This window comes from Sciurus vulgaris (genome assembly GCF_902686455.1).
Source record: "Sciurus vulgaris genome assembly, chromosome: 1".
Classification (NCBI taxonomy): Eukaryota; Metazoa; Chordata; class Mammalia; order Rodentia; family Sciuridae; genus Sciurus; species Sciurus vulgaris.
Genome location: NC_136461.1, coordinates 40654412 through 40667448, shown reverse-complemented (window position 1 = coordinate 40667448; position 13037 = coordinate 40654412). Strand labels below are relative to the sequence as shown.

At 35.0% G+C, this 13037-nt stretch overlaps 1 protein-coding gene and 1 pseudogene across 8 annotated transcripts in view; one reads left to right on the top strand and one right to left on the bottom strand.

Moving 5' to 3' along the window:
- EPS15 (epidermal growth factor receptor pathway substrate 15) overlaps positions 1-13037 on the top strand; it is a 149967-nt gene that overhangs the window by 132164 nt on the left and 4766 nt on the right. For 6 of the 7 annotated variants that reach the window (XM_079154246.1, XM_079154249.1, XM_079154247.1 and 3 more), the window contains 3 exons: positions 5801-5877; positions 9335-9497; positions 11818-12005. In XM_079154246.1, the coding sequence (XP_079010372.1) occupies positions 5801-5877; positions 9335-9497; positions 11818-12005 (428 nt within the window). The remainder of the gene's footprint in view (positions 1-5800; positions 5878-9334; positions 9498-11817; positions 12006-13037) is intronic. The other variant, XM_079154252.1, reaches the window with a different exon arrangement.
- LOC306670311 (F-box only protein 8-like) lies at positions 5884-9328 on the bottom strand (annotated as a pseudogene). The gene has a single exon. The product of its transcript is annotated as an F-box only protein 8-like (transcript).

The following is a 13037-nucleotide window of genomic DNA, read 5'->3' as shown; positions in this document are numbered from 1 at the left end:
CAGTAGTGGTTAAGTACACCCCTAGGTTCAATCCCTGGTACCAAAAAATAAATAAATAATAATAATTAATAATAAAGAATGTATTGTTTCCATTTTAATGTTTGTTTCCTGTATTTTGGTTGCTTTTGTCCCTTGGTTCCTTCCTTACTGAATTTCTTTGCTTAGTTGATTTTTTATTAATGTACATTTGCTTCTCTTCTGATTGTGATAAGCAAACATTATAAATTTAAATTTAAAATGAATTTTAAGTTAACAAGAAAATTCCACTTGATTCACCTATTGGGATTCCATGTAAAGTTTCAATCATCATTTAGTCTGTTTTCTTAATATTATGGAAGGGAAACTGAGTCCCAGGGTCACGTATCAGTTTGTTTCCAAATCCATGTCCACTGATCTTTCCACAGTCTTATCCTGTCTGTCTGTCCACCTTACGTAGATGATAAAATTAATAAATCTTTGGAACCCAAAATTTGAGGAAGGGCAAGAATACTGAGTATATAGGAGATTTAAGTAAAGAGATGAAAGTGCTTTAGTAGGAAACTTAAAAATGATCCATGGACAGACTCTTTGGAGGTAGGAGAGAGAACTCTAGACTTCACCTTTACTGGACTTTTATTCCAACAGCAACAGAAATAATTAGGAAAGAAGGAAGTTGTTTGAAATACCTTATGCAATGACTTTGGAAATCATCAAGTACAGGAGCTTTTTGGTCCCCTTCATGCTTTGAAAAATTACTGAGGACCTATAAAGAGCTTTTGTTTGTATGGGTAATATCTATCAGAATTTACCATATTAGAAATTAAAACAATTTTTTAAATGTGTAATTCAGCCATGTGCAATGGTACATGCCTGTAATCCCAGTGACTCGGGAGGCTGGGGCAAGAGATTGCAAATTCAAAACCAGCCTCAGCAAACTTGGGCTCTAAGCAACTTTTGAGACCCTGTCTCCCCTGTAAGTTTATAAACTCCCCCTATGAGTTTATGATAATGAAAAACACAGTGACTCCCAATCAGTACAATATGGTGTACCAGCAGTTCATCATCATTTGTTTTATGACCTTGGTGCAGATATCAACATGGTAGAAAGGTAAATAAGATTTTAATATTCTAGAAATAGCTTTGACCTTACAAAAGAGATCTTGAGGACCACCGCTTTCTGTGGATTACACTGTTTCAACATATTCTAATAGGTTTTCCCGGGGCTCAGTGGTAGAGCACTCACCTAGCATGCATAAGTCCCTGGGTTCAATCCTCAGCACCACATAAATATAAAATAAAGGTATGTTCACCTACAACCAAAAAAAATTTTTAAATATTTTCCTGTTGCTCTGTGTTATTCTGGTCTCTATTCCCTTAGGACTGCTTGTTCTCAGAAAGCATGTGGAAAAGATGTTCTGTTTTATTTTAATTAGGAACCAGAGAATGATCTGAATGTACTGAAGAAATTGTTGAAGAGTAGGACTATCTCTAGTTGTGAATTTAGCCTGGTGCTTCTGTCCTCATGTGCCTTCTGCCATGGTAGAGTCAGTTCTGTGCCTTCACAGCCTGCTTCCTGAAGACTGCTGGACCTAGTCCTCCAGTCTAGAATGCTCTCCTGAGTTCCAGTACTATTTCAAGTTACCTGCTGCAAATTTCTCCCCATATGTCCTAAAGGCACTTCAGGCTCACAGTGCTCAGAATTGAAAAAAATCATCTCTTCCAATTAGCCTTGCCTCAAAGAGAGACTAACGCAAATGAAGGCAAAAGGCAAATCTATACCTAATCCTATATCATTCTACAATAATAACACTACAATTGGCCTTCAACAAGCCTTCGTAGACTGACTCCTCTAATATTTTTCATATTCAGTAAACTACAGAGTTTTATTGTTTCATCCTCAAGTGGAATCTGATTATCTTTTCCTCCTCGTGCTCGTTTTGTTTGTAGCCTCATTTTTTTCCCCCCGAGACAAGGTTTCTGCTAAGTTGATTAGGGCCTTGCTACATTACTGAAGCTGACCTTGAACTTGTGTCCTCCTGCCTCAGCCTCCCAAGTCAACTGGGATTAGAGGCATATGTCACCAAACCCAGCCCTCATCATGTTTTACCTAGACTATTATATTAACTTGCTTCAGTCTCTTTACCTGCCAATATATCACTGACAGAATTACCTTTCTGGTCATTAATTAAATTACCACAAATCTAAATCACTAGCCCTGTGTTCCAGATTTATCTTTTACTTAATGTCACAGGTATATATCTGAAATGAAATTGTCCACTCTGAAATAGAAAACACTGAACATTCCTCCAGATATGCTATCTTTGTTAACCCAGTAAGTCCCAGGTTTTCCATTCTATGAATATTTCAATGAAATCAACACATTTATTAAAATAGCTTAGTTTACATACATTAACTTAATACTAATAATTGTTATTATATAATTATACTATGTACTACATTTAGGTTGTTTTCGTAGGTATTTCACATCTGTGGCAGTGGGACAAAAATGAGTTAGTATTACCATCTGTTCAGTTACCCAAGCAGAACCCTGGGTGGGAGTCATCCTAGGTTGTATCTATATTCTTCCTACCCTAGAATCTCTGGTGAGTAGCAGAACTTTACCAATTGACTGCTGAAGATAGGAATAAGTAATTTGTCTTAGACCTGCTATATTGTTGTAAGATTTTTAATTGAGAAAGACCAGCTTTCTTTTCTGGAAAGATTATTTCTTCTAATTAAGTTAATCTGTGTTTTCCCCACTTATGTATATAGATTTGTTTTTAGTAACAACAAAATAAGTCTTTCCCCTACATCATTTTCTTGAATTTCAGTACACTTGACATAAGAGCTTTCAATTACGGGAATATGGAAAATTTGAATGAGTTATAAGTAACCATCCCTAAATATCTATTATTTTTATGAAAAAAAATGTAGATAGTTTTTTGTTTGTTTTGGTACTGGAGATTGTGCTTTACCACTGAGCTACATCCCCAGCCTTTTTAATTTTTTTATTTTGAGACAGGGTTTTGCTAAAGTGCTAAGGACCTTGCTGAGTTGCCAAGGCTGGCCTCAAACTTGTGATCCTCCTGCCTTAGTCTCCCAAGTTAGAGTTATAAATAGATAATTTCTGTCCTCTTTTTTTTTCCAATACTCTCAGCAAATAATGGGTAACTTCTATTGGCCAGACCTTGTGCTAGGTAGGCCTTGAGAATACTATAGTGAACAAAACAGTTCCTATTATCATACAGCTTATATGGGCAGTGCAAGCACTAAGCAAATATATGTCTAGTATTAATAAATGCTGAGATTAAATCAGAGTACAGGATAAAAAGTGACCTACCTAAGCTCAGTAGTAGAGTCCTTGCCTAGCATGTGTGAGTCACTGGGTTCAATTCTCAGCACCACATAAAAATAAATGAATAAAATAAAGATCTATCAGCATCTAAAAAATTATTTTAAAAAATAAATAAAGGTATTGTGTTCATCTACAACTAAAAAAATAGTTTAAAAAAAAAGCAGACTACCTAATATATACTTTTATCATTCACACCTTCCCAAAGAGGCATGTCAGCATAGCATGATCTCAAGTTTAAGAAAAAAAATGCCAAGAAGTATGCTAAAATACTCGCAAGAGTTATTTCTGATAATGACATTACAGATTTTTCAATTATGCTTTTATATGTTTTTCCAGAATATATTGCTTTCATTTTTGGAACAGAAGAGGGTACTAATGAGGTACTGTTTGCATTTGAAGGCTGGCCTTGCTGGCCCAGAACCTTTGGTGTACAAATCAATAGGAAGAAAACCACGTGCATGCTTCCTCTCCTAGTGTTTCTGGGCCTCCCTTCCAAGGCATCTCTCATGTGATGTTGTGAATCCTTGGACTTTCTGAGAAGGCCTTTGCTTCACTTCCAGCATGATCAATATCTGAAGGTTCTTGCCAAATTCTTAAAAACCTCCAATTCGGGCAAAAGCATTTTATCATTCTTCTAGGATACATTGTCTCAGTGTTTGAATCAGTGCTAAATAATTTTTGTGGAAGGTGTAGAAAATCTTTTTCAAGTATGTAATCTTCATATGGCAGTATCTTTTAATTAATTTCATGATGTATACTTGACAACATTTTAATCTAACCTGATCTAACTCGGTTCTGTTGCAATATGTGTTGGGAATTCTTGCAAAGATTGTCAGGCAAGGGAGGAAAAAAGGCATGAAGCAAATTTAAGTCCCTCTGGTGAAACAAGCACAATTGCTTTTTCCATCACTACCCTTCTGCCAGTCAGGAGAGTGTCTGTGCCTTGCTCAGGTTGTATCTCAGCTGCTTCAGCATCAAGAATAACAGAAAAGGAGAAAAAGAAGGAAAAACTTGTAAACAGTACCCATGATGAGATTGGGCCCCAGGGCTGTGGGATTCAGCAGATATGTATTAATGAAAAAGCTGTTTTTATTGCTAAAGTTGTAAGAATTCCTGTAACTCTAGATTTCTCAACATCTTAAAAGATCAGAGTTGCTGATGAATTCCTAAAGGACTGAATTTCCTATGTGTTTGTGTGTGTGCCCATCCCCTTTACCCATTCTGCTGCCCTGTCACTGACTTAGTAACAAAGCCAGCAAAATAATATCCCTTGTTTTCCTTCTGTTTATATCTGTAGTTATCTGTTTATATACTTATTTCTAGAGATGTAGGCACACTTTACACTTTTAAAGTCGATGGGTGGGCACACTTTTGTTCTAAGTAATTTTGATGTAGAAATGAAGAATTGAGGAAGAACAAGGAGAATTTTTTTTTTGTACCTCTTTGTCTTTTCTTTTAGAAGTCTCTTTCCCCTCCTTCCTTTCCTTCCAAACCCCTTCCTTTGTTTCTACCTTCTTAGATCAGGCAGCATTTACTATATAAACATTTGATATTATTCTGTGGCCCTTCTGTCTGAATAGGTGAAGTCTACTTTCAAAGTAAACTATAATGAGAGAGATGACTTCTTGTACCTCTGGAGCATTGGTTAAATAATGCTTTTGCAGTTAACTGTTCTTTCTGCCTTGTAGTCTGCTTTCTTTCCTTCACTTCCTTCTATTTGGCAAATCTCATTCCTTATTTAGAAGACCTCATTCAAAAGCTCAAATGTAATGGCTACTATGTTACTTTTCCTGATTCTCTCAGGCAATTAGTGACCCCCCCACTACAGGTTTGTCATATCTAATAGGCTGTAGAATCCTGTTTTATTATTATTTATGTCTCCCATCATACTATGAACTTTTCAAGGGTAGGAACTGTGTCTTATGTTCTTGGCATATTGGATAGCCTTTATTCCCTGGTGATTTTCAATCGGATAATCATGGAACAAATCAGAACGCAGTTATTGTCACAGAGAATGAAGAAATCATCTTGTTGTGGGAATTAGCTACACCTAGGTTTCTCCAGGCTTGTGAGTGAAGTAATTTTCAACTGGGCCTTGAAGGATGGGTACGAAATGTAGAATTAATGGTATCTAATTTTTTTGACTTGGTGTTTACATTAGAAGTCATTTAAGTTCATAGGTGCTGCACTGTTTGACATGTATTCCAGAGCCTTAAGTACTTTAGCTGGAAGTAGTTCACCTGTTTTTGATCTTGAATCATTCAGCTAATTTACACAAAGGAATACATCTTATGGAGTTATTCCAGTGCATTCTGCCTCTGGGTATCAGTCATAAATTAAGAATTATATAATTTAGAATTAATATATTAGATTAGATACTTTTCATCTGAATTTTACCAACTAAAAGAGAACATGAAATTTGATATCTTTCTGTTCTATCCCATTGATTTTCTTTATTCATTTTAGCCACAGACCCCTTTGCTTCTGTTTTTGGAAATGAATCATTTGAGGATGGATTTGCTGACTTCAGCACATTGTCAAAGGTAATCTGTAATAATTAGTGGGGAAGGAAAATATATGTGTTTCCATCAAACAAGCAGTTCCTCCTTTGAATTACAGACTCCTCTCACAGTGCAACTTGATTGCAATAAGTCATAGCAAATATTGATTTCACATAGAAATGAAAGATAACTGTAAACTATTTTTTTTAATGATGAATAATTTATTTCAAATTATTTGACAAGGACATTTGTATCAGGCTCTACAGGTTGTTGCTTAAATTTAATATTGCTTTCAGGTTTATTTTCCTACACTTACTCTCCAAATGAACATTTTTTCTTAAATAAGATACACAATCAAAATGAGAACATGAAAAAAATACCTCAATCTATCAAGACTCAAAACTCTCAGGTTTTTTTCCTTGATAATAATAGGTACTATCAGACTATGTAAAAGAAATAAAATAGTTATAGACCTACAGACTTTCATAAGAAAGAATATTACAGGTAAAACTAAAATATAAGCAATTATGGGTCCACAGATTGATTAAGAGATTCTATCAGATAGTTATAAATTAACAATAGAGTATTTCAACCATTCTAACATTTATACACAGTAGGATTACAGATAATCTATAGTAGTGTATCTCAATATGTGTTCCCTGGAATGTTCTTTTACAAAAAATATATATATACATATAGTCAAATAAACTTGGATAATTCTACATATGACGTCTCCCTTTTAAAGAATCACAATGTGCATCAATGTATTAAAGGTTTGAAAAGTTATGCTGTAAATAAGCCAATTAATCATAACATATGAGGCTCAATTATATTAGACTTAGAAACTTCTTATAAGGTAGTTATTCCTAAAGAATACACTTGAGAAATGTCTATATATTCTGATAACATCAGGCAGAGTTTTTCCCTAGGAATAAAAATCAAAGTTATTTTTACCACTGTTACTCTACTATGAAGTAATGACCATTTTGTTGCCATATTTGGGAGTAAAAAGTCAGAAAGATTCAGTATCGGTAAGAATTGAGTATAAACTCCTAAGATCCTTTCTAAAATGGAAATGGAGAACTCTTACAACTTTCCTGTTTGTACTTTAACAGGTCCAACAACAAAAAGAGTATGTTATCTTAAAAATAAATTGCATGTTGATTTCTATCTAAAATATGAATATAGGTCAAACAAAATATTTTTATGATAGAGCTCATCTATGAACAACCTAGTAAATTACAAAAAAGTATGCATGTGGGTCTTTCTGTGTGAATACAGGGGGAAAATACTTTTAAAAAAAATCTGACCCCTCATTTTTAATGAAGATATTAAAAAAAAGGTTAAAAATATGTTTTCAGAAATAAAAAGCCTATAATAAAATTAAACCATATTCATTGCCAGTTTTTTAGTCTCTAAATTTTAAATATATGTCAAGAAAATGTTTTCATACAAAATGTAGTACAAGAAATATAGCTACTGGTTGGTGAGTAAAATTACTTTATTATAATACTGCTAGTAAAATAAAATCAACACACATAACTTGTACATGCAGGGGAGATACAACTTAATAGAAACAGGTCTTAACACATTCCTTTATAAGAATGTGGTCATCTGCCACAAAATACACAAGCTCATGCGTAAGATCAAGACATTACATACAGCTGAGATCACAGTGTCATGCATATAACAACAGTGTGCTAGATAGTCGTACCACAAATTGTGCAGATGTTCTCCCCCACCCCATGAGCAGCAGTTATTGTGGAGTTTGGTTACCCATATTGGTGACATGAACGATGTCCTTTGGAGATTCTTGTTCCCTGTGGCTCATCTGGGTTGGCATTGAAGGTAAGGTAAAGCTACCTTCATCTAGCTGCATATACAGTTTTCTAAAAGAAAATCCTAGAGGTGGGTTCTTATTGTAAATGAAACAGTGACCCCAAGTGGATTTGCACAACCCTTGCCAGAGAAGTTCATCATTAGCAAGGTCCTGCCAAACACATGAAGCCAAGCAGAGGTCAGTTGCATTCACGTAGGACAAGATGGTAAAGCTTAGCTCAGGAGGCAACATTTCCAAGTTAATGAAACCTTCTTGTTCTTTAGATTTCCTTGCCTTTAAAATATGATATATATCAATGCCTCCTTGGACTTGTTTACGATGACTGGTGTTAGAAATGTTGCTCGCAGCCATTCTCCTGTTCTGCTCTCTAGTGAGGTAGCCTTGCTCACTATAGCCTTCCTGTTGTAGCTGCTGGTTTCTGGCCACTCTCCACAGCCCTTGACCCATTTGAAAAGCTACTCTTTGGTTTGAAGAAAGTAACCCTTGTTGTTTCTTGGTTTTATTTTGGAACGACGCTGGGTCACCATCTCTGTAAACTGTTTCTATGCATAAAAAGACTGGTGATGATGCAGACAATTATGATAGGTTTGCTGAACAACATTATATTTAGTCTTATTCTGTTTAAACATATGTCTTCCAATAGAACCTTGTTTCCCTGTGTACTTTCTATATCAATAACTGTAAAATTCATTCTGTCTATACTGACTACTTGATTTTATGCTCTGAAGTTGTTAGAGTGAGTACTAAAATGATTAATAAACAAAGTCCAGTGCTAAATTTTCACTGCCTGTTTTCTGGCATAACTCTATTAATTCAGGCTAAGAGAGAAGGATTTGAGTATATGTCAGATTGATCCCCAAGGAACATTTAGCAATGACTAGACACATTTTTTGTATAAGATGCTGTTCACATTTAATGGATAGAGTCTAGGGGTGCTTTTAAAAATCCTACTATGCACTGCCCAGCCCCCCTCAACAGAATTATGTCCAACCCAAAATGTCAGCAGTGCCACTAATGAGAAATACTGGGCTAAAGAATTCTGAAATCATAAAGTCTTAAGTCATTATTTTAAAAAGTGAATCTTTCATTACTCCACATATTTGAAAGGAAGAATCTTCAAAACCAAATTTAGACTTTTTCCATGAGAAAATTTTGCTTTAAAAAATTGACTTTGAGTTTGGTTTAATAGTTTGTCTAGATACCATTTTGTTTGTGTTAATATTAAATCCTTTAAGTGCATTGGTAAGTGAGAAATCAATAATTTTTTTCTTTCATTATCATCTGGCTCAGATACTCACTTGAGGAAAGGAATGTAGTCTCAGATGGTTTTGTAGTGAGTATTGCCTGAAGTTTAATAAGCCTTCCATCCAGAGTTGTCTTGTATTGGTGTGATCTGTTGCTTTTTATAAGTAGTGATGTTATAATTACTACTTATATAGAACAACTAAAGAATAATCCCACTTGTCCTTGAATGCATAGGTTAAATGTCAATGCTCTTAGAATTGAAATGAATAAAGCCACATAATACTTAGGGCATTCTTCAAAATGCTATGTGACTATGCACAGTTTTCTTGGAGATTGAGAGGTAGATCTTATTTATATATATTATGTATATGCACGTATATAAAATCATGTATGAACATTCCTTTTCAAACAAAGGTGAACAATGAAGATCCTTTTAGTTCAGCCGCATCAAGCTCTGTCAGTAGTGTGGTCACTCCAAAAAATGTGTTTGATGAAACATCCATCAAGAGTGAAGATGTACCCCCAGCACTGCCACCCAAGACAGGAACTCCAACAAGACCCTGCCCACCACCACCTGGTAGGAGAGTTGATGCCTTTCCTAAATCAACTCAATGCCTTTTCTCCTGCAAGCCTTACTTACATACATAAAAGGCAGTGAACAAAACAAGTCAAACACAGCAGAAGCTTACTTCTGCTATCTTTTCTAACCTTAGTTCAGAATTATAGATGTGTGCCTAAGAGGCCAGCCTATATAACTGATATGAGCTTTCTGACAAGACCTCTTTTTTCGCCCACCTTCATCATTTCTGAGAGATAATGAAGAGGGGAAAGGAAGAATAGATGGAATCTCTTTTTAGAAGCTCGTTCATTACCATTTGAATAGCATATACTTTGGTGTTTTAATTTCTATAAGAAAAAAAAAATTCCTGCAAAATGTAAAGTCTTTCTTAAATCCTTTAGTGTAAGAAAATATGGCTGCAGGTATCCAGCTTTATAGTGATTTCAAAGAAAGTATTGTCTTTCTTGAAGGAAAATATTATTTTCAGCTCACTTTAAAGACTCTTTATAATAGTGATTGGTGGGATGAGGTCCAGGAACAAAACAGAGAAAAGGTTTTGTTTTTAGGACAGATAATAAAGTTCATAAAAAGTGACTGTAAGGCAATCCCCTTGTTGTGCTTCTAGGCTATTCTCTGAGAAGATTTCAACCTCTGTAGTTACAGATTATTATTCTTGACTTTTCCTAATAACAGCTCCAGGATATTTCTTGGATGAATTATTTCTTTTCTTTTTTGACTTAAATAACTGAATTAAATTTTAAAATTATTTGTTGAAAAATCAGGTAAATGATTTAAGTGGTTTCTATCTTTTAAGGAAAAGTAGCCTTTATCAAATTGCTAGAAGTAAGATCAGAATATATGAAGAAATAAATGTCAGTTTGCTCATTTAAGCTTTTAAACCTGTATGAAGCCAGTGATAAAGGTTATTTTAAAATCCTAAGTCAAGTAATATACTAATACCTTAATTAAAATTAAGAATATAATCTTTTGAGTATACATCATTGTAGGAAGACCCAAGGGAAAAAAGGTGGTTTGTTGGAAGGATTATTGATTGGGAGATGAAACACCTGGGTTCTAATTCTGGCTATTCCCTGACTTGCTCTGTAATTTTTTTCCCCTGGTACTGGGGATCAAACTCAGAACCTCATGCACTCTGGATAACTGCTCTACCACTGAGCTATATCCCCAACCCTCACTCTGTGATCTTAAGTGTATAATTTCATATGTCTAAGCCTCAGCTGCCTCAGTCATTAGATGATGGCAGTAATTCTAATATCTCCTACTTCCATAGGATTGTTGGAAGGATCCATTGAGATTGGGAATTAAACATCTTTTGTAAGACACAGTATTGATGGAAATAATCTATTATGATTGCTTAATTAACCAGCTTAATGCATGTTAAGAAAAAGTATATTTGAAGATATCTTTAACACCTACTCTTATTATCTTTTCTTCAAGAAGTATTAAGTTTAAGTAAGACTTTAAAATTAGAGAACTTTCCAGATGCACTGGAGCATGTGTGTAATCCCAGCAACTCAGGAGCTGAGGCAGGAGAATCACAAACTTGAGGCCAGTCAGCAACTTAGCAAGAGACTGTCTCAAAATAAAAAGGGCTGGGGATATAGCTCAGTGGTAAAGCATCCCTGGGTTAAATCCCCAGTACCAAGAAATAAAAAATTAAAATCAGAGAACTTGTTGGAAAGTGGTAATGAATTCATGAGTGATTAACAGAATATCATACTGTTGTTTAATCAAAGATTAGTTTGTCAGCAACACAAAGATACAGGCATTGATCTTTGAAACATTGTTTATTTTTAAGTTTGAAATATTGTAGATGTCAAAAAGTAGGCAGGGTTTTACCAAGATAATCTTTAGTTTTATGTTCCTTGGTATTATATAGAGAGATTCAGAGAAAAATCAGAGGAATTTTGCCATTTGCTCTTATTGTCACTAGTGGGTGACTATATAAGTATCAGGCTAAGGTTATAGCAACAGAGGCCATTGCCATCTTTATTCTTTATCATTTTCCTCCTATTTTGTGCTTTCCTACCTCTCTTCTTGGGAACATGTTCTTTTGAGGAAATATGATTCCTGGCCCATTCCCCTCTTTCCTGTTTTTCATTAAGCCGTACCTAGTTCGAGTATATTTGAGAGATCATGTGTGAAAATTTTGAGGACAGATTGTTGGTATGGCATTTAAGTCAATATTAAGAATATGCTTTAAGTTCTCACCTCCATCCTCCCCCCTTAGTTCTTTAATGTTCCCTGTGTACATGTTCTTGTGTGCTTGTGTTTGCCATATTTACTGGTTGAGTTAACTGTAATGATTTTGATCCAGGGAAAAGACCCATCAACAAATTGGATTCTTCTGATCCCTTTAAAGTGAATGATCCATTTCAGCCTTTCCCAGGCAATGATAGCCCCAAAGAAAAAGATCCTGATATGTTTTGTGATCCATTCACTTCTTCTACTACTACCACTACCAATAAAGAGGCTGACCCAAGCAATTTTGCTAACTTCAGTGCTGTAAGTACTGTGAATGGGCTGTTTGGGGGAAAATCTTTCCATTTACAATTTGAAAAGTTTTCCAAGACCGCTTTGGAGTCTGCCAAATTTGTATCGTTTCAGCTAAATTTGCCAAAATACTAAAATGATCTTTCATTCTTCCCCCAAGCAAAACCTCTAATTCTCTTTTACTGGTTCTAAAATTTCTTCTTTGCACAAATGATTTTAGTAGTCTTAGTTCTTGTGATATATACAAGTTGTTTTATAAACTTTCCTCTTGGTCTTGGTAACAAATCTTGACAGATACCATTTTGCAGATGGTTATGGATGATGGTGATTTAAAGGGCTATTGGAGAATAATTTACTATTTGCCCACTGGATGAACAGTGCCAGTGGTGAGCTTGTGTATTTGTAACTGTATTGTATGTGTGTTTGTGTATAAAGTTTTAATGATTTTTTTGGAGCCCACTCAGCAATTATTACTTGAGAGGATAGATGCAGGAATTTTTTTTGTGGGTGTGGCAATGGGCAGAGCTGAGGATCGAATTCAGGGCCTCGTGTATTCTAGTCAAGCATTCTTCTACTGAACTGCACACTTCCACTGAACTACATCTCCAGGAATTTTTTGAATTGCATACCCTTAGCCCCATGGTTATCTTTTTTAAAATGTTAATGTCTCCTGAATATGGTGGTACATACCTATAGTTCCAGCTATGTCTTTCACCACATAATTGTCACTACCACATTAGGATTAATTAATTAATGTGTATTCACAAATATTCCACATATCCTAATCTTTCCCCAAAACAGTGTAGTAATAAATGAGTTTTAAGTCACACCAGCACAATTTTTAAAAAATGAACTTTCACATAATGAAAAAAAATAATAATAATAATAGTCACTTTTTTGCAAAAAAAAAATAATAATAATAATAATTGGCATGAAATCTATGGTAAATAGGGTACTTGAGAGGCTGAGGTAGGAGGATCACTTCAGCCCTGGAGTTCAAGACCAACCTGAGCAACATAGGAAGACCCTGTCCCTCCACCCCCC